Below are 22,956 nucleotides of genomic sequence, written 5' to 3'. Positions count from 1 at the left end.
TTTCCATGTCAGTGCATTGAGCCGCCTGCCTCTCACTGCAGTTCTAGAATGTGGATGTATATTCAGAGACGGCACAGAGCCGTATGTCAGGGATGCAAAGTAATTCCTTCATCTCTGAGCCTTACAGCATCCTTGATCACCCCAGCCAGGAATCCTCCCCTCCTCCTCTGAACTTATACAGTATTTTATCCCACTTTCAAGGAACATATCACATGTGGCTCACATACATGACTCAATTAATGTGGGTCACATTTATTAATGTATAGACATTTGACCTCCTTTCTTCATTATGAGCCTTTTAGAGCAGGCACTGCTTTATACATCTTTGTATGCTCAGGAGCACTCAGGAGTGATCCGCAAATATTTGCTGAATGAATTTAATGTGTATACCATGACCAAGTATAGACAATTTGGGAACATGACCTTTATTGTACAATACGTGGCTCTCAGCTCATACTTTCGAAGTAGACTTATAAACCAACCTCGAAACTAAAAAAAGGAAAGCAGAAGAGCTTGTCAGCGGTGTCAATTAATGAGGTTTTATTACCATAAATAAGAGGCTATAACTACAATCTCATCAAAACGCATAGCATATTATCTATTCCTATGGCTTCTTTACTGCCCAATTACTATAATTAACGTGCCAATGTGACAGCCAATAACTATCTTATGATAAAACCCTAATATCTGTTTGACATTTTAATTTAGACAGGACAGAATCAATAAAAATTTATGCAGTACTCCCAGCCTAGAATATACATACATAATCCAGAAATTACACATTGTATCTGTAAATAGGAGCTGTTCTACCTCTGAAGGATGATTTTTTAAAAATCTTTTAAAGGTCAATTCATATTTATACTCACGTTTACCTAAAACAATTCTTTTTGCATATGCGTTATTGGAAAACTACTCAAATATCAGCAGAGAGAGGTACAAAGTATAGGACGATGTAGCTAACGTAACTGAAATAGTTCCTCGGTGTAGGTAAGTAACCTGTATAAAACTGGTATCTGGCAACATACAGAGAATATACCTGATTAAGTTAAGGTTCTACTTTACAAATAAAGAGTTAGGCTGAGTATGTAAGCTTGTGGTTCCCAAACATCAATCCACAGACCATAATGTATTTTTCAGTGGTTAATAGCAAAAAAAGAAAAGTAAGACCGTGTATTAGCATTCCACAAAAGTGAATATATTTCATTTCTTTTCAGTACTCTCTTCAATGGAAAATCTGTTACTTTCTCTAGTGACAGCAGTTAAAGTGTCAAATGTCCTTCACTGATAAAATTAAAACCTAATAACCTTATGCTGTACCCCAACACTGTTTGAAATCACATTGACCCATGACATTCAGAACTGTGAGGTGCACTGGTATTCAACTTCCCAAAGACACGAAATTCTAGGTACAAGCCTACAAACCAGCAGTGAAGCAGAGAACACTGGAAGAGAAGTGGGGCCTCTGAATGAAGGGGCTGCTGTCTGGTCACCTCCAGGGGCACTAGGCTCCATGACTGTACACACCTTGACCGCTACTTGAGGACAAGAGGAACTCAGCAACCAGGGGCAGTGCTCCATTTAGAAAAGAGACCTCAGGGAGAACTGAGGTGTTAAAATGAGATCCACGGTATCTTATCATCATAGAAATAGCAATCCCTTGAGAAAACGCTGACGCACTGCCACCTTCTGTCACTCCTAAAAGATCAAGACCAAGACAGACCTACTGCCGTATGGCCATCATATCCATCAGAGAGACTACTCAGGGAAGAAGAAAGTGAGAGGAGTCAGGCCGGAAGTGGAGGGATTAGACTTGCGGCTCTGCCTACCTTGAAACATCTACCCATTTCAGTGGGAGGGAACCTCTCCCCTGCCTCACCACAGCACCATCATGGCAATGTTAATAAAGCCTGCAGCTCCAATATCAAAATTAAGAACTTTTGTGCTGCATAGGACACCATCAAGAAAATGAAAAGACAATTCACAAAATGGGAGAAAATATTTGCAAATAAGTTATCTGGTAATGGATTTGTATCTAGAATACCTAAAGATTTCTTAAAACTCCTAACAGAAAATGGCTGAATTTTACAAGGGACAAAAGGATCTGAATACACATTTCTCCCAAGAAAATGTGTGAATGACCAGCAAGCAAACAGAACGTGCTCAACATCTTGGCCAAAAGGGAAACACAAATCAAAATTGGGAGATACCACTTCAACCCACTGGGACAGCTATAATCAAAAAGACAGACAATAAAAAGTATTGGTGAAGATGGAGAAAAACTGGAACACTCATACAGTGCTGGTGGGAATGTGAAATGGTACAGCTACTTTGGAAAACAGTTTGCCAATTCCTCAAAAAATTAAACACAGTTACCTATGGACCCAGCAATTCCATCCCTAGGTATATACCCAAGAGAAATGAAAACATACGTGTACATAAAAGCATGTACACAAATACTCACAGCATTCTTAATAGTAAAATAGTATTAAAATAGTAATACTAAAGTAGTGAAATCATAAAAGTGGAAATAATTCAAATGTCCATTAACTGATAAATGTACCCCCCCAAAAAAAGGTATACAATAGATTATCATCTGGCTATAAAATGAAAGTACTGATATATGCCACAACATGGATGAACCTTGAAAATACTTTGTTAAGTGAAAAAAGTCATAGAAGATTACATACTGCGTGATTCTACTTACGTGAAATATCCAGAACAGGCAAATTATACAGATGGAAAATACATTAGTGGTTACTTAGGTAGGTGGAACTTGACCACGAAAGCATTTGGGGTTTGTTTTGCAGCAGAGAGGAAAATGTTGCAGAACTACACGGTGGCGACAGTTGCACAACACTGTGAATGTACTAAAAACCACTGTTTCGATGGCTGAATTGTGCAGTGTGTGAATTACATCTCAACATATCTGCCTAAATAAAAACCAGCAGCTGTGGCTCTGAGTGAGGACAGTGAGGGCCCAACACCTCCCCCGTGGTGAAGAGAAAATATAAAGGTCAGTGAAAAAAAGGAAACAACTGATGTCTCCAAAAGTGAAGTATTATGAAGGCTGATTCCTTTGGAATCTTACTACCAAGAGGACATTAGCTTTTCTCTTTTGGTTCACTTGTTTGTTGTTTGTTCGTTATTCCTTCTCATAGAAGTAACTTATAAAGAAACAAAAGAGTCATGTTCTTTCCCAGCACTGGTAATCCCTAAGTCTTCAATTATGAAAAAAAGTCTCTCACTGTCTCCAAGTGTTCCCATCTGTAAGACCAAAGAATTAATTAATACCTGTTCCAGGAGCTTCACACAACTGCCAGATAAATCACATTAGAAAATGGACACAACTGGCTAAGGTAACGGTGCCACATTAAAGAGAGGAGGGTTCAACATCCCTCTCTCTGGGTGTCTGGCTTGAGCAACTCTGAAGACAGTGGTCACCCTTCCAGAGAGGGAAAGAGAACTGAAGTGAAGGCAGAAATGACTGAAGGACAGATGCTGGGTTTAGATCTGCATATGTTAAGTTTAAGGTGTTCCGTCCTGGTACTTGGATGCGCAATTCTGGAGCTCAGGAGAGAGACTGATGTCAGAAATTTAAAAAGTGAAATATCTGAGAGGATGAGATTACTCGGGGATAAGGTGCAGAGGAAGAAAAGCAAGCCGGGTCCAGAACCAACACTCGCGAAAAGAGCAGCACTGAAAAGATGTTTAGGAAGCAGCTAGAGAGCAGGAAGACAGGAGGAGGAGAAGAGAACAGTGACAAGGCTACGGGGCGGTCTGGTGAGATAAAGTCAGAAACGTACACCTCGCAGGTCCCGGTGACCTTGGCAGGAAGGGTTTCGGGGGAGCACTGGATGCTCAACTCAGCAGCGGGATGAGGAGGGAATGGCTAACAAGGGAAAAGAAACCAAGCCCATGACACGCTTTGCAGAGGCCCACCACTCTCATCAACACATGCCCTCCTAAAAAACAAGTGAAAAAGCAAGATGACTCTCTCCCAGTGCAGCAAAGAATAGAGAGACCAGGAAATCACTCACATGAACAGGATATGACCTGCACTAGCGTGGCCCCATTTTAAGCTCCCAGAAATAAACTATGTTGTTAATATTCATATACATGGGCCACCTGCCCGCACGACACTAGATTGAGAGAACAAGTGTTTGCCTTTAGCTGCTAACACGGTCAGGATAACCTACACACACGAAGCACCACGAGAATCATTCCCCACCCCACTCTCACCACAAAATATTAAGTAAATAAAAGAAATAAAACATTACATTGTAATATCAGTTGCTTAAATCCTGTTAGGCTCAAGGTCTTCACCGCTCATCTAAAAGACAAAAGAGCGGGCAGAATCACTAAATTAGCGGAGATTCCTTAAACTGAACTGAATAAGAAAAGGCCTCAAGTATGAATAAGCCTAAGAATCACAGAGATTAGAATTTCAATTAATTGCAGCTTCTACCCTTCGGAAGAGAATCATATACACACATACACCCGACAGGTTTATTTCCAGGGTCACAAAACAGTATGCAGAAACGTGCAATGCAACATCACAGTCGGTGAAAGAAGACTCCAATCCTGGGATGACAATGTGGTATGTGCCCGTAGGAAGCACTAGCATTTAGAAAGCTCTGCTGACCATCATAGACTGTTCCCAATTTCAAGTTCCTCAAACACAAATTTTTTTCCTCAATTACAATTTCCCAATCACAAATTGTGAGAATTAAATGTAAAAATGTGAAGTGAAAGTATACTAAAAAGCAAACTCAAAAGAACAGTGAACTGTACTTTGTACCTTTAACAGTTACCATGCAGGGAGGGGTGAAATGCTCCAGATGTCCCCAGGGCCCAGGTGCACCTCTATCCTTCCCACAGCTTGGTTAGTGACATCCTGCTTGTATTCCCTAAGATACACTAGTATCATTTCAAGAGAACTCCCTCTTTAAGTTACTCGGAGCTGGGTTCTGTCACTTGTAACTAAAAGAGGCCTAATTCACAGCATAAGAGCCAATTCCTTTATTTCTCTCTGATTCTATAATCCCTCCAAACAAGAACAGATGAGCACAACGGACTGAGAGAAGTGACAAAAACAGCGATATTATGGCCTCCTGGGCCAGAAAGTCAGAACACGGTCCCTGTTCTATGGGTGGTTATGTAACGACATCTCTCCCACAGCACATGGCCCACTGCCCAGAATGCAGAACAGTCCCACTGTGTGGATGCCTGAGTTCATGAGTAAAGAATGAGCAACTGAGGGTGGCGCTATTAGGAGAAATCGAGGCTTAGAGCCACCAGCCTGGGGTCCTCTGCACGGGGCTGGCAGCTGAAGCTGTCATGATGGACGAGATCCCTAAAACTGTCAGGCTGAAGTGAGGAGATGATGACGACAACAACGAGGACCACAACAAAGACCATTACATCATCACAGCCGCACTGAGGACAACAGGCAGGCGTTGTGTGAAGCGCACACTTAGTCCTCGGAAAAACACTACGAGGGAGGTACACATTATACCCCACGTCACAGACAAGAAAACGGAAGCTCAGAGATAAAGAGAGAACAAAGGACCTGATTTTGGAGCATGCTTCTTTTACGGGATATTAGGAAAAAGGAATTAATTTGAGAAAAGGGGCCAAAGAGTCTTAAGTACTGCACAAGGCCAGGGAAACCAAGGCCGGCAGGAGAGTCAAGAGAACTGTCGACACTGCCTCCACCTGCCCGCTGCCAGCCAGTTCTGACTCCTGGAACTCCACTAGAACAATCCTTGCAAGTCTCACATCGTCGTTCTGCTCATTTCAAGTCAGTGCAGCACTCGTTTCTACTGACCACTCTCTCCTCCTTGAAACATTGCCTTCCAGAGGCTGCAACCCTACACTCTTCCACTCTGCTTCCACCTCCCTGGTTGCTCCTTCTCAGCAATCTCTTCCTCAGCCTGTTCCTTAAGTGCTGTGAATTCTTCTCAATCCTCAGACTATCTCTGGGTGAGCTCATTCACCACTGTCTTCACCAGCCAATGATTTCCAAACATACCTCTGGCCAGATGGCTCCCCTGAGCTGCAGACCTCAGATCTGGCATGTCTCAAATGAAACTCATCATACTCCTCCCCAAATCTACTTCTCCATTTCCTTCATCAGTGAATGGTATCACTTGCCCCAGCAAATCATCCTCCCCTCTCCACTTCCTCTAATCCAACCAATCACCAACTTCTTTTATTTCTATCTCTTTACTCCCTCTCGAATGGGCCAACTTTAGTCCACTACCACAGCTACTCTGCCAAAGCAGCCTTCTCATCTCTTCCCTGAATTATTAAAACAGCCCTTAAAGGAGCTTCCTTTCCCCCAGTTCTTGCCTCCCGTTCTGTGGACTATAAACTCAATGAGGGCAAGGACTGTGATTTATCACTGTATCCCAGTATTTGTGATAATCCTCAGGCAATAAATGCATATTTGCTGGATGAAAGAATGAAAAAATGATCTCCAGCAGGTAGGAGAAACAGAGACCTGATTACCAATAGCGAGTGGTAAGAAAATACATACTATAAATTTAATCTCCTGGTTATAGAAGCCCACAATAAAAATATTTCACACAAAACTCTCCTCTCAGAAAGACAACTTTATCACCTTAAACACAAGAACCAAAACAAATACAGTTACAAGCTGAAAGATACAATATTATTAAAGTTAGCTCTGAATGAACGTAATAAAATCTACTTTGTGTAAAAAAAAATGTCAAGGTGAAGAAAGTATCTGTTTGCAGAGCATTCAATTTAAACACACTTTCCAATTACCTAGCATGTTTTAAAAACCGCTTTCTTATGGATGTAAGCAAAATGGTACCTAGTCTCCCAGATCGTCAACTAACTTCCTACCCTAGCAATATCATATTGGAGTGCCACCAGGAAAAAACGCAGAGGAATAAGATGAGGAAAACGTTAAAAAAAAAAAAAAAAAAGTCACAGTTGCACAAGGCAAGGAACGTCTTTGGTACAAAGCTGTATCACCAAGCTGTGAAGAATGTTCAATATTTAAGGTGAGATCTGACGATCCAAATCTAAACTTAACATCCAGGGAAACTTGAATTAGTCATTTGGCTGGAAAACTCATGTCTGCAGCCAAGAAGCTGCTTTACTTGGTCACAAAGAAGCAAAGACAGACACACAAGGTAGAAAAATCAGTTCTGTTCTAGCACTTATTTGCTGAGACCTTAATATCAGAGTTCTGCATTTCCCCACTGACAGACAAAGGCAATAACCACAGAATATTTATTTCCCTACCTCTGTGCTCTGAAAGATAAGAACATACTAAACTCTGAGCTTAGGTTTTATATGAAAAATTAAAAGAAACTGATCATCAATTATTTCGGATCAAAATGGTCTTGGTTTTACAGGCCTTTATCTCACATACACATTTTCATAATAAGCTTGGCTGAGCGGGTGTTCTTCATTTCAAGCAGGAGGACACAGACGCCACTTAATCTTCAAGGTTATCTAGTATCTACTTCCAAGGGGTAGAGATTAGTTTCACTACTTATTAGTAACAATCTTCATGTAAATAGAAGGTACTATTTGAGGAGTGCTGACTCATTCTTCATCTGCATTATGAAAAGAACAGGGGGAAAAAAAACTATTAGCAACATAGAACAAAACACAGTAAAAATAAAAAGAACTGGGTTCTGGCTCTAGTAGTGTCCTTCCTGTCACTTCCCTACCTGTCATGTTCAGTTTCTGAATTCTTTGATGACCTCCAGTGAACTTCTAATTCTAACGTGTAGCAAATTAGTGACTAAAATTAGAAAATAAACCCAGGCCCTCTTTCTTTGAATTCAACTATTAGTATCAGGAGATACTTTCCCAGGAGAGTCTCCTCAACAAAAGGTGTTGGAAAAACTGGACAGTCACATGCAAAAGAATGAAACTGGACTACTGTCTTACAGCAGACACAAAAATCAACTCAAAATGAATTGAAGACTTGAATGTAGACCTGAAACCATTTAACTCTTACATGAAAACACAAGGATAAGCACCCTGACATCAGTCTTGGCAATGACTCTTTGGATTTGACACCAAAAACAAAAATAAACAAGTGAAACTACATCAAATTAAAAGGTTCTGCACAGCAAAGGAAACCATCCACAAATTAAAAAGCAATCTATAAAATGGGAAAAAATATTTGTGGATTATCTGTCCGATAAGGGGTTAACATGCAAAATATATGAAGAACTCATACAACTCAACAACAACACAAAACACAATCCCATTTCAAAATGCGCCGAGAAATTAAGACACTGTTCCAGAGAAGACATACAAATGGCCAAAAGGTACATAAAATGATGCTCATTATCACTCATCATCAGAGAAATGCAAATCCAAACAACAAAAAGATACCACCTCACACCTAATGGAATGGCCATCATCAAAAAAAGACAAGAGATAACAAGTGTTGGGGAGGTTGTGGAGAAAAGGGAATCCTTGCACACAGTTGAGTGGGAATGTAAACTGATGCAACCGCTATGAAAAACAGTATGAAAGTTCCTCAGAAAATTAAAAACAGAACTACCATATAATCGAGCAATCCCATCTCTCAGTATGTACCTGAAAGAAATGAAAACAGAATCCCAAAGAAATGTCTGCACACCCATGTTCACTGCAGCATCATTCACAATAGCCAAGATATGGAATAATCTAAGCATTCATCAATGAATGAATAGATATGAAATACACACACACACACACACACACACACACACACAGTGGAATATTATTCAGACATGAGAAATACGGACATCCTACCATTTGCAACAACATGTATGGACCTTGCAGACATTAGGCTGAGGTAAGTCAGATAGATGAAGACAAATACATGTTCTCATGGATATGTGGAATTTTAAACAGCCAAAGGAACAGAGACTAGAGTGGTGGCTGCCAAGGACTAAGGGTGGGGAAAAAGAGACGGTGGTCAAGGAGTACAAACTTCCAGTTGGAAGATGAGTAAGATGTGGGAGCTAAGGAAAGCATGGTGATCGTACTTAATGATACTGTATTATATAATTGAAAAGATGCTAAGAGACTACATCTTAAAACCACATCTAAAAAAAGAAGACATTAGTGAACTAATCTACAAACAGAAATAGACCATATGATATACTTATATGTGGAATCTAAAAAAAAAAAAAAAAAAAGAAAAGACAAACGAACTTACAAAACAGAAACAGACTCAGACATAGTAAACAAACTTATGGTTATAGGAGAGAAAGGGGCTGGGAAGGGATAAATTGGGAGTTTAAGATTTGTAAATACTAACTAATATGTACAAAAAGAATAAACAAGTTTCTACTGTATACCACAGAGAACTATATTCAATACCTTGTAGTAACCCTAACGAAGAATGAAAACGAATATATGTATGTGGATGTATGACTGAAACATTATGCTGGGCACCAGAAGTTGACACACTGTAAACTGACTATACTTCAATTTAAAAAAAATTTTTTAATGTTATCACCACCAAAAAAGAAATGTTAATTATGTTACATGATGGGGGTTGTGGGTGAGAGAATAGACATGTCAGTGCAAATACTGCCCTTCTCCTGAGGAAGAACAAAATCAGGCCCAGGAAACGAGCTAGGAATGTCATCTCTACATAAGCCAGAAAGCAAACTCATATGGTGGAAAGAGACAACTTCTGCTCTGAATTCCACCACCAACCAGCTTTGTCAACTGTCAGATGACTGCAGCTTTCACATTTCCCTGGGTAAATCTGGGATTCATAATAATGCCCCTAACTGTGATGAGGCCAACAGGTGAGATATCAGACGGCAGACTGCTTTGCAAAGCATAAATGCTACAAAACTGCACAACTTCTGATGTCTGCGATGTTATGAAGAGTATTTTCAAATTTTAGCATGCCTAAGAATAATCTAAAGCAGACTCCTGTGGGCCCTGCACCCAGGGATTCCAATTCAATCCCTCCACCACAGGGATGATTTGCATTTCTAATTCTCCAGTGACACTGGTATTGCTGATCCTTAAGACCCCTGTGTGTAGGGCTGAGATTTTGGTTTTTTAAATTAAAAATCACTTCCTTTTATTAAAAAATTATCATCTTTGCATTTAAAAAAATTATTCATTCATTAAACTTCCTGGGCATTTAGTATGTGCCTAGCCCTAAATCAGAACGCAAACACAAAGTTAACCCCTCCCCCTTACAAACTCACGGCCCAATCTGATTAGAGAATATGATGATATGGGCCAGGAGCTGGAGGAGCCCAGAAAATATGAAATACAGCCTAAAATACACACAAAGGTGCTTTAATCATATCTGACATCACTCCCTAACATCACCAAGGGAAGAATCTCATTCAACGCATGTTTCTGTTATGAGAAAGATTCAGTGTCAGTTTGAATGTGGAGTATCGTTGTATTATGACACCAACGTGTGCACAGAAAGTGACAAAATCTAAGGCAGCTCCTACCATCTGCCGAACAGAGAAGTGGCCCTGATACAACACGAAGGCTGACACCTAAATAGCATTTATTAATAATCTATAATATAGATTTTATCTATTATTTCCCTAACAGGCCCTGTCTCTAATTTGAGCCTGCTTTAGTATGCAAAACAAGAGAAATCGAAAGCAAATTTTTTCCTGTTCTGGTGTCCAAAAAAAAAAGGGCAATTTTTTTTTTAACTCTGACAAATATAAAACAAAGATTTAAGAAATGTAACACTGAGTAAGACCTCTAGCCCATTCACCCAAGCACCCTTTCTCTGGAGACTATAACCAAAGGACAATATACAATTAGAAAGACAGTTGTCCAACTGCATGTTTACCAAAGAGACATGACCATTACCCACATTATTTCTTCACCTGATACACTAAGAAGCTATCATCAATAAATCTGTCTTACTAGAGAGTATGTAGATTTGGGACCAGTACTACCTTCTGTGGTAATGAACTGTATATTTTAGTTAACAGTTGGTCTAGTAAGTCCCATATGTAAAGAAGTAATTCCTTCATTTGTTCTAAAAATATTTCAGTAAGGCTGCAGGGGATATATTCCGGTTGAGAAACAGTGGAATTCCTTCTATATGTCCCTGGTTCATCCTATTCATACCCTTCAGTATTTAATAGTTGGCTGTATTTAAAGTATGTTCTCACTGGTATGTGTAATCAAAAGTCGAGATTTAATCAAATGGAATCATAATCACTGAAGTTAAATTTACTTGCTTCCCGCTTGCTTTGATTCGAATTAACTACTCATCTAAATTACATCGAGGCCCTTCCTGATTCCAAGCATGTCCAGGTGCTACATGCAGTGCTTGGGAATGGCTGCAAGACACAAGGACAAATGCTTGAGCTTGACCTTGTTTCAAAGCTGCTCTTCAATGACTTTTCTGTAAAATCAAATGACCAATTCCACCAAATCCTACATGGCAGACAATTAGGAGAAGAGTAACTCAGAGAAAGAAGAGATGAAAGGAAATGCTACTTATTTGAAAAAGAAACACATGCCTCACTTTAACTAGAGATATAAAGAAATCATGAGAAATATTTATGTTTTTCATAAACCCTGTCCTTGTGCCACAAAACTAACTTTGGGCATGAGCCTTCAGACTCTCTCCTCAATAAAACCACTTTATAAGATTGCCCTATTACAACAGCATGCCGTCATCCCAAGTTCTGGACTCTGAATTTTTTAAATATTTTTAAAGTATACTTTTCCAACTTTTAGAACAGTAATTCAATTTATTTCTAGAAATCTACAGCCTTCATAGATTGAGAAACCTGGGGCGGTGGGGAGAGTTTTAGGAAATGAGGCAAATATCAACCTTGGAAGAAAAAAAAAAGCATGACTATAAAGCAGATGATTCAATGTTAGAGATATTCCACAAGCATTCATCTAACACACCATCAATTATATAACAAGAGGCAGAAATGAAAAGGGTATAAAGACTGTTACAATATAGTGTAGTAAGTGTACAATATAGTATAGTAATTGTTACATCTGTTTAAAAGAAGTATGGCCACTCCTTCAGATTCCAGATGTATCAAAAATATAAATATTCAGACCATAGTAGAAGAAAGTTTGCGAAATTTTATTTATAATCAAAGAATAAGGAAGACCTAAGCTTGACACAAAAACCAGAAACCATAAAACACTGATAAATACACCCTCATAAAAATAAAAACAATGACTACATGATTAAACTTCATAAAGTCAAAAGAGAAAGAAACTAAGAGGAAATCACAATATAGATGTCAAAGAACTAATTTTCTTAATATATAAAGAGTTCCTGCAAATCAATAAAAAAGACAAATATGCTGGGAAAATACATAATTGGAAAGGAAATAAAACATTACCTGAACACTATTATTGAAAATTTCATATTTTAAACAAGTCAACTTTTAGGATAGGAGAATGAACCATCCTATACCTATCACCTGCTTCAATAAGCATCATTTATCACTGATCTTATTTTAGCTGAATCTACACTCACCCTCAACCCAGATTATTTTGAAATAATGTATCTAGATATAATCCAGATAGCATAACAATACACTGTTTTTTACATAAATAGGTTTAACCTCAAATTTTTTTCTAAAAATACAAATCAAAACCATCTTGGAAATACCACTTTTCACCCACCAGACTGACAAAGATAAAAATGTTTAATAATACAATCTGTTTACTAGGGAATATAGGAACCCTCAAACATTACTGATGACATGAAAACTTGGTATTATTTCTTAAGAAAAGCACACTTGGCAATAATTATCAAAATCTAATCAACCACAAAATTCAATCAGCAAAAACTCTGAAAATGTCCTATCAAGAACTGAGAGGCTTTCCTTCTCACATCTTATACATCAATGTCATGCTAACTGCACAACTAGAGGAGTAACTCATAGGTGCTATCAAATTAATGGAGCTTGCTAACTACAACTAATATAAAACAGCAGTAAAAGCTGCCTCATTTTATTTTTAAAAAACACCTGCACAAGACACACCCTAACGCCCACCTACACAGAGCAGATCGGGCCCGCATGGTTACGTGCTCCCATTGCACGTTTTGTCTTTCCTCTACAGCACTTAACACGGTTGTAAGAACACAGTTACCTGATCATTCTCTGATTAATGCCCCTCTTTTCCTCTGGACTTTAAACTCCATGAGGAAAGGGGACCATGTCTTATTTGTTTGGCATTTTAGCCCAGTTTCTGGTCCATGGCAGATATTCAATGTATGCGGAATTCATTCTTTCATTCAACAAATATTTATTATGGGTCTGGTGGGCACTGTGCTGGACTCTGGACATAAGGTGCTGAATAAGGCAAACTAATTCTCTCTTCTCTTGAAGCTTCCATTCTAGCAGTAGCCAGAAAACACACACACACCATTAAAAGTAATCTAATGAACATAATCCAGTTGGTCTGCAAACAGGTATTACTGTTTTTCCATACTGATACCCCCAATCAGCATTTCCATTTTTAATGATTTCTTCCGATTAAAATAACTTGAGTAATACTTTAAATTAATTCTTAAATAATGAAATTATTTTTCACTACAACTTAATAATAGTTCCAAAACAGAGGGAGAGAAAACCTATCATATCTTACGATCCAAACACAACTACTTTTAGCATGAAAGTGTATTTCCTTCCTGTAGTTCTCCATGAATCTTTCTTCACTATCACAGTGAGCACAGAATATGCAACGTTCTCTGCTTTTTATGTCAGACACTTTATCTTCCTTCATCCATAATAGAGATCAAGAAACATCGCAAAATGGTCTCCTTCCCACAGGGAAAAGGTCTCCCTTGGCAACCATGGCGTCCAGTCCTTCAACCCTTCTGCCTCTTCCAGACCCACAGTTTTACCAACTTGCAGCAGGCCGCCAGCACCTCCCCGGTCTGCTTGCACGTTTAAACTTTCCAAATAAGTCAAATAGTTGTTACACATATGCCAATCTTTCTCTTTTCCCACATTCTTCTCTCTCCCATATTCGTGACAGGATGCAACACCTTTAAGACTTTGTTCCATGTATCCCTCTTGCTTTTCTTATTTGTTCAATATTAGAGCCCTTCCTCCAGCACCTTTGAAACAAAATTGGTAGGCAAATGCTCATGAGCTAGATTTGCAGAAAGAATCAATAATCAGGCAGCAGGATCTGAAGAAACTGGTCATGCACTGCACAGGCTGCAGACCACATGAGCTGTCTGAAAGTGAAGACACTGCCTGCCTTTCTGAGGAAATTATGGGTGGCAAGTGGTTCTAGGAGATTAAAAAAGCAAGTGTTACCCTAATGTTTGTCAAGTTCACAAGAGTAGTTAAATATCTTCCTTTCATAGTAAACAGAGGTTTATGACAAAAGACAATAAAAGACCAGAAAGACAAAGTATTTCTCCTATAAATAGTTTGAGGTGGTCAAAAATAAAATAAGTGGGTGACCAAAGTGATATTTGAAAACTGGCTGTGAAAGTATTCCACTTCTGAAGGAAGCGAAAGCGAAACCGAATTCACCAGTCTGGTTTCTTCTACTTCTCTAGAAAAATAGCACACAACATTAACTCTCTTTACATAAAGACAAATGAAAATATGCCTGCAATGCATCACAACCAGAATGCATTTAATAAGATGATGTTGAACAATGAAACTTTTAGGGAAAGTTACAATACCAGTACCTTAACTCAGAGCAGCATTTATACGGTCTCAATTTGGAAGAGGTTATTTCATGGGGTGAGTGAGAGAATCATGTTTGAAGGATTTACGGTTCTTTTTGCTCATGCTCCAACTTTTTTTTTTTTTTTTTTAACAGAAAACAGGCTCTTATACCTTTAGCATAAGATTCTTTGAATGGTTAATAATAATAATAATAACAACAGCAGCAACAATAACAATAATAATAATAATGCAAAATAATGTGACTTTACCTCTCCTTAAAATAATGTCACCAACACCTTCCAGTACAGTTTAACACAAATTACCATTCAAGCCTCAAGGATAATCTGGCAATATCCTTCCTACAGTTCTAAATCTCTAGAAGCAACAATGCAATCACTCTTGAATGAAGTTTCCCAGGTAATTAATTCTCAAAGAGTTTTAAAGCATTTGTGGGCACCCAGCCACCACAGACGAGCTCAAATTTATCAGTCATTTGGAACCCCAACCCAAGAATTTCATCTTTGGCTTTCAAAAAGAATGGTTCAGTCTAAATATTTGCTTTCTCTGTACTATTTTATCTCATAATAAAGAGTTTGGGCCCAAAACTTCGTATCTGTACCTTTTATAAAATGGAATCATGTTATAGACATGAAATCAAGACAGACACCTGGTTCACTTGCCAGTGTTCAATACATCCTGCCTACAGAAGCCTTTAAAATACTGACAAAAAATCAAAACTTCAAGAGGAAAAAAAACCCTCCTGCTGACTCATTCCTCATAGAGAAACATTTATTATTTCCTGGGGCAGTATGCTGAACTTCCACTTCTACTGCTGTAACTTCCACTTGTGAATTTGGGAAGGGGCTGTGGGAACAGAAGAGGAAGAGGTCAAAATCCTATGAAAGACAGACATGCTGCTTTTAAGGATACTGTAATGAGATCTGCAGAAAAGTTATTGATCCATGCCCTTTTCATTTTATTTCCAATATATACTATAGTCGTATTATTTCCCTATGAAAGTGCAGTGTCTTCACCTAGGGATTTGCGGCAACGGGGCAAATAGCAAACCAGAACTTTGGAGTGTTCATTCTGAAGAGGGCAAAAGATATTCATGAAAATTCAGGCACCAGGCAAAGAAGAAAAGCGAAGTTCAACTTAGAACCACTCCCAGCCTCCCTGCATCACAATGTGAGTGATCAAAGACCAGGGGAGTTGAGGAAGGAACCAAGAATAAATAAATAAAACTTAGGTATGTGTTCGAATACACACGTATGCAAGTAATAGTACTCACTGGCTCTAACTCTACCAAGCTCTAACCATATGACCTTGCCTAATACAAGGAAGCTTGTAAGACAGGTATTATTCTCCTCCATTAAAGAGCTGGAATTCAAAGGCAGGTCTGCTCGACTCCAAAACCCATGCTCGTCAAAGCATGTGCTTTGAAACATTCTATGGCAAAAGAGGGGCTGAGAATGTTTTCTTCACCAATCGTACTTCTGAATGAAGTTTACAAGGGAATTAAGTTTTAAAGAATCTTTAAGTGTAATTAAAATCAATGTTATTTAGAATAACAGAAGAATATAGAAAATGTAAAGAGAATACATTAGATTTCTTCAAAAATATCGAAGTCTGGGGAATTTCATACTAAATAAGCTATTATTATTTCTCCTTAAATTTGCTTATCTTCTTTTAAAAAAAAAATTGTAAAGCCCTAAGTACAAACAGTAAAATTTCCTTAACATGTCAACAAAATTATGATCCCTGTCTAGCACACACTGTCTAGCACCTCCCAGGAACTCACAATATTTGAGCACCTGAGAAGACATGTTCTACTCTGCCCTTTGTTCTCAGATAAAATTAGAGTTTCCATTGGCCTTTTCCCCTCCAGTGCCAAATTCCTGCCTTGCCCATATCTGATGTACAGAAAGGGCCCTGGGGAAAGAGCAGTGAAGGGGAAAGAGGGAACTGAGACCCATGTAGAGTGAATCTTGGATCTTCTACAAAAGCCTCAATTTGAAATATCTTGTCCCACCGTCAGAGAACATTAGTGTATCATGCCCTAAGCTCTCGTTTGGCAGATGTAATCTCCCCATGTGTGACAGTCAAGACAGAGTTAGGATCAGAATACAATTTCGATTTTCCCCTTATGAAGCAAGAACTAGGAAGTCCAAGCCTTATTAGTTGATTTAAGTAGATAGAGGAATTTCTGAGACTGATTTGCCTATTGGCAAATATCACCACACATTAAAGAAGAAAGCATGGGACAGAGGGAAGACCATGGACTTGCATTAACTCCAAGACTGGCCACTTGTTCTGTGACCTTGAGATAATTACTCAATCTCTGAGCCCCAGTTTCCTTAACTGTAAAATGTGGATACTAAATGAGTAGCTCACAAAGTTATATTGAGAAAGAAATAATACACATAAATTGCCTTGAACAGCATTTAGTAGTACTCAAGAAATATTCAATAATTGCCACATTTTTTGCATGGACAATATGCTTTAAAACTTCTCAACTAAATCAAAAACCAACTGAACTATGACTGTTCAAGTGGTTTTCACCAACCTGAGTTTGTATGGGCCATAGTATCCCAAGTTCAAGAAATTATCAACCTAAGGTATTTACTTACCCCTACCCTAGAAAAGGCACAGTAAACACAATTATCAAAGACACAAAGCACACTCCCACCTACCTTGGTTGGTTCTCGGCCGTGAGGTTCTCTCCCCTCTGATAGGCACTGTCAGCCACCTGGGTTGTAGACCGCTTCACAATTTGCTTCAGCTCCTGCTCTAAGCGTTCTGTGATTGCCTTCACTGTCTCTGGGATCTTCTTCAGTTTGGCCAGCCCCTTGATGAGGATGCCCATAAAAAGAGTGCTATTCTCCTCGGGATCCAAATCCAAATCCTCCCTGATGTCCTGGAGGTTTATCTCCTTCACTGGTTAAAAAAAAAAAAGAAAGAAAATTAAAAATAGCCAGAGATTCCATTACCAAATTCAAACACAGAATGGGTCTAAAAACTGAGATCACGCTCTTAAAGGAATCAGAAAAGTTTTTCAATTAAATGTGTGATTAAATGGTATTTACCTAGTAGCTATCTAAAAATCACACACACACACACAGTTACATTCCTCAAATCATACCCATCAGTTAGTAAGAGGCAGAAGCAATTAAAAGCAAGTAAGCAAATCTCCAGAGTTTTCCATAGACAACCACTTCCACAATGAGTCAGCTGGTTCATGATATTTATTAAGCATTTTCTGTTTATAAAATGCCATACCTGGTGCTGCGAGAGAATTTTAAAGAGCCAGACCACAGTCTCAAATTCCTGTTTATTAGTTAGCAGAGATACATAGCTTGAAAAGACAATAAATACATGTGGAAAAGAAAAGGTAAATAAGTTAAAATTATAAAAAATGATAAAAGAGCAAAGAAAAAGAAAGGAAAAATAATATGTACAAGTGAGACAAGACTGTGAGGAAAAGACTAATGCAGAGTATTTCATAAACATAGAAGAACCTTCTATTTTTCTTTAAACATATGTCTAACACAACATCATTATCTACTGAAGTCAGGTCTTGCTAATCCATGGAAGTTTTCTGAGTAGTATTATATGTCAAAAGTCTCTGCAGATCTTTCAACTACCATCTGGTTTGGGAATGAAAGACACAGCCTTTAACGGTAGTTCTTAACCCCTGTAGGGAGTTGGGGAGATGTTAAAGTAAAGTAACTCTAAAAGTAACTCTTTCCTTCTACAAATGGCTGGATTACGGCAGACAAAAGCAAAGACTGAGTACAAGTCTAACGACAGACCCTCATAAAGTTTGCCCACCCTTCCCTCTCCTCCACACCTCAAAATAACTGAAAGGTTTTAAAACGTGGTATCCTAAAAGAATGCATCCATTTTTCTTTTGTAGATTCAAGCTCAACTATACTACCAACCCACTCGGAGTTGTTCGGCACCACTAGCATGTTTTGAAATTTATTTATTTAGGGAAGAATGAAAATATCCCTGCACATGGAGTAAATCTTCATAACCAGCGTGTGAAGTCTCTAAAAACCACTACTTCAGATGACATGTTCTCCTCAATGTCTTTTTTGCTCTCAACTCATAAAATGCACTTACATATGAGTATTTAATGTTCATTTAGTGACATGACATGTATGAATGATCTAATTACTTACACAAGTTTGTTGTTAAGTGATTAAGTCCTCTACATATTTATTCATAATACTGCTGTCTTTCTTAGACTCACTAGACCCCTGAAGCCTCCCAACAAGAGAGAGAAGCACAGAGAATAACTAAATCCATATGGTTTTCTTCACAATGAAGAGGGCATTTAAGGATTTGATATTTAGTTTTATAAATTTTAATACTAGCAAACTGGGAGTAAAATCAAGTCTTAAGCCTATAACTGACTTGACAATTCTAAAGGAAAATCAAAAAAAGTCATCGATATTTCCAAATGTGACATTCCAAGGACAGACATTTTAGTCACTGGTTTTGCTTTCCACATGAAGAACTAGACACCTCCAGCCACGGAATTACTCCATCCTGCAAAACCAACCCCAACAGGGGAAAAGAAAAGTACTTAGCAGCCAGGGAGACATCGAAATTCAGCATGTCAGGCAGGGAAAATGAAGCAAAACTATAAGCAGAGCTTCAGGAAGGAAAGTAATAGAAATTCAGCTGAGACAAAATGATCTTCACAAAAGAGCACATATGAGTCACAGACAGGACACATGCAAAGGGCCACCTGAACATCATAGCCGCCTGCTGCAAGAATGATGGGTGATGAGATAAATATAGCTGAATTCATTAAGCCCCTAGATTATGTGGCATATGGCTACTTACATGCATTCTAATATGATAGATAGCCTATTAAAAAATAGCAAATAAGCAAAGTATGAATAATAAAATGCCACAGCCCCAAATGGCACATTTGTTTACCACCTTAACTTTCTGTTTGTCTCCTGAAATCTCCTAGAGCATAAACATTGAGCAGAGCCAATATTAATTAATTTACATTATCTATTTCACTTACATCAGCTGAAAATTAAAAGGCAATTTAAAAGAATAATATAATCAACCATGAAGACCAGTCTAGTAATCACAAAATCTCTGTAAGGTCAGATAGAATTATTGGCACTTACAGTAGAAAGCCTCGTACAAAAATAATTTAGCTGAAATTCTGTTAAGGCCTCACACTACCATTAAAACAAAATATACCTATTTCCAAACTAACAGACCTCAAATCATTCTCTCTATTGCTATAGTATCTACTCAATGTGCAGGTTTTAGAATACTTAAAAATTAGAAATACTTTACCCCCTTTCCCAATTCTCCTAGATGTGTTTTTTTTTTATCTGAGGACCTTATCAAGTGAGGATTTCTGGAATCTGGTTTTGAAGATTTTCACTGATAGGACAGTGCTATTAAAAGACTTTCATGTTCTTATCTTGGCAATTATAAATAATGTTGCTGTTAACAGTGGGTTTTTATATTTTTTTGAATGAATTCTTATTCAGTAGTTGGCTTTATTCCTTTGATAACTATGTAAGTTCAAAAAGCTAAAGCTCTAAATGTTCTTAGAAACAATGAACAGTACATATAAGTAAATTTTTAAAAATACGTGCAGTATATTGTGTCTATGTATTTACATGCAATATATTATATACATGCAGTCAAATTGTAACAATTCTACCTAATACAAGTCAAAGTTAAAAAAAAGACTTTCATATTCTTTAACAAATTATTTCTACTAAAATCCTACTGGCCCCAGTTGTTTCTTATTTACACACACACACACGCCTAGAAAGATGGATAAACAGACACGAGACAGACAGATACAGATATATAGGTATATATGCCTAAGTGGCTGGAAATCGTGTCCTTGTGGAATCATGGAAGGAGATTTTAACTAGGACACTCTGGCCGTCATGAAAGGATTAACCAGATGGTATCTCAGGTCTTTTCAAGCTCCCTAATTCCATGATTCTATTAACTACAGTTCAACTTAAGATATCTCTGGCTACAAGGCCTATCGCTAATTATATATACCTATATTATAGGAGCCCACTTAAAAAATAACAAATAAGCTGAGGTGACTAATCCACTTATGCAGCTAAATAGCTTTTAAAAGTCAACTACTTTTTTGTTTCCTAGTGAGTACAGAAAGCAAACTAGAGCAGTCCACGGCTGCTCTCAACCTCAGGATGTTTGGTAAGACCAGATCAGTAACACACATCACACCCTACACACATCATCATGCTGCAGAAGATAAGGGTCCTGGTAACACACTTTTACTTCTTATTGAATGTGTTATATTATTTCATTTATCATTTATATTTATACATGTTAACTAAGGTGTAAGAGATATTAGTATTTACTACAGAAACTCCTGGAGCTGTCTCTCCTGACACTATGCATGGTACCTAAGTTATGTGAAGTTCATAAATATGATTTCAACCTACAGAACTTAACTCACATGTTGTATTCAAGAACATTAGCCCTATTATAAGAGGAGAAATGTCTGCTACTATTGAACACATTCAATATAAAAAGCAGCCTTCAAAAAACGACTAAGCCTAATTAGACCACAAAGTATCAAGAGAATTTACACAACCACAATGCTGCCGCCCCTGCAGATGGGAGCCTGGTCTCAGAACACTGATAATATTCTCAACTAGAAAATAACAAGAAAGTTACCACTTAGCAATAATTCTTGGGCTTCTGATCAAAATGGCACTCTAAATTCATACTTGAGATTTCCAATCTGCTCAAAACACACTTACTTATACCTAAGATATAAATTTAGATATTAAAAAGAAATAGTTGGCTCAAAATTGAGAGTAACATCTCGGTAGTCAAGAAATACAAACAACTCAGGTCAGAGTGTGAGTCCTATGAGCTGTGGAGGGAGAAACAGGCAAATGCAGGTAGGATTTGGCCCATGGAGGGTTACCGAGACTTAATATGCTCTACTGGCCAGGTGAGCTGACCATTAAGGGCGGCAAGCACAGGACCAAACCAAGCCCTAGGGCTACCCTGGTAGGCTACTAGCCTTATCAAAGCCTTATCCTCCATTCACATCCCAGTGGAGGTACTTGGTCAACTACTGATCTTAAATACCGCTCGGTTCACCAATGAAAAATTACTTCCAACATCTTTTATTCTAATTAACGCGCCCACTGGTGCAGATTGAGAAAGCAGTATCTGACTTACTGGTTGCCTCTGGAGTATAGAATCTTGATCAGGGTCTTTCAAATGTTAACTAACTACCCCTACATTGTGCGTTCCTGATTAAGGTATTTCAAAAATGTTAACTAAGCACCCCTAAGGTGCAGATTAAATTACTTTAAAGAAAGCTACAGACAATATAACACCCCATTCCTGAAAGGAGGCTGCCAAAAGCTATTGCCAACTGCTATTTGGGGCGATCATTTACATGGAGCTAAGAGATTTTACAGCCTCAGCACGGGGATAGTTTCAAGCTAGAGGTGGAGATGAACCCCCCCCCCACTGAAGTGATTTTTGAAAACACAATGAATATGCACTGGCCCCTCCATAGCGAAAGTGGGCTAAGGGGGAAATGATGGTGTGTTTGTTTGGGGAGAAGGTAGAGTGGAATCCTCTATTAGGATAAAAACAAAACTAACATCTGTGTTGAATCAACTTTCTTTGGGACAACAATTGATGTGCATTATCTCACCTAGAGGAAGGAAGATGTACCTTTGTAGGTCAAGGAATAGCAACCAATGGAGAGGAGGCTACTAAAAATATAACAAAGATCCAAGCAGATAAGAGCATAAACTATGGGGAAGGGACTTAAAGGCAGACACAATTTGAAAGAGCAGTGTTTGAAACACATAGCCTCTGAAGGAGAAAAAAAAGAGAAAAAGGAAGAGAAAAATGCATTTTTGCTACTGGATGGTGAAGAGAGAAAGAAGCAAAAAGAGAAAATTCAGGACCGTACAAGACAAGAGATTCAAAATCAGAGAACAAACAAGTTTCCCCCACCACCAAAACAAATAAAAAGTCCACTGAAGTGTCTGGAGTTTGCTATAATGACAGAAGAGGGAGCCAATGAGCTAGGAATCCTAAAAAACACCTCGGTATCATAAAAATAAACAAAAAGAATGAACAGATTCATATGAGAGTATTACAAAAAAACCCAATGCACATCGATGGAGGAAAGTTCCCTCCAATAAAACAACCATGAAGCACAAGAAAACCAGAAGACAACACTCCAGGTGGAATTCATATACTCTAACAAGAATTTGGGGATATAGAAAGTCAC

The 22,956-nt window shown here is 38.3% G+C and overlaps 1 protein-coding gene across 2 annotated transcripts in view; it reads right to left on the bottom strand.

The window, feature by feature from the left end:
- The window catches only part of EXOC4 (exocyst complex component 4), a 698,176-nt gene that overhangs the window by 602,165 nt on the left and 73,055 nt on the right, over window positions 1–22,956 (bottom strand). For both annotated transcript variants that reach the window (XM_032483367.1, XM_032483368.1), the window contains exon 6: window positions 17,351–17,594. In XM_032483367.1, the coding sequence (XP_032339258.1) occupies window positions 17,351–17,594 (244 nt within the window). The remainder of the gene's footprint in view (window positions 1–17,350; window positions 17,595–22,956) is intronic.

This window comes from Camelus ferus, chromosome 7, assembly GCF_009834535.1.
Source record: "Camelus ferus isolate YT-003-E chromosome 7, BCGSAC_Cfer_1.0, whole genome shotgun sequence".
Taxonomy (NCBI): Eukaryota; Metazoa; Chordata; class Mammalia; order Artiodactyla; family Camelidae; genus Camelus; species Camelus ferus.
Note: the sequence above shows the minus strand (reverse complement) of the source record. Positions and strands in the feature narration are given on the sequence as shown.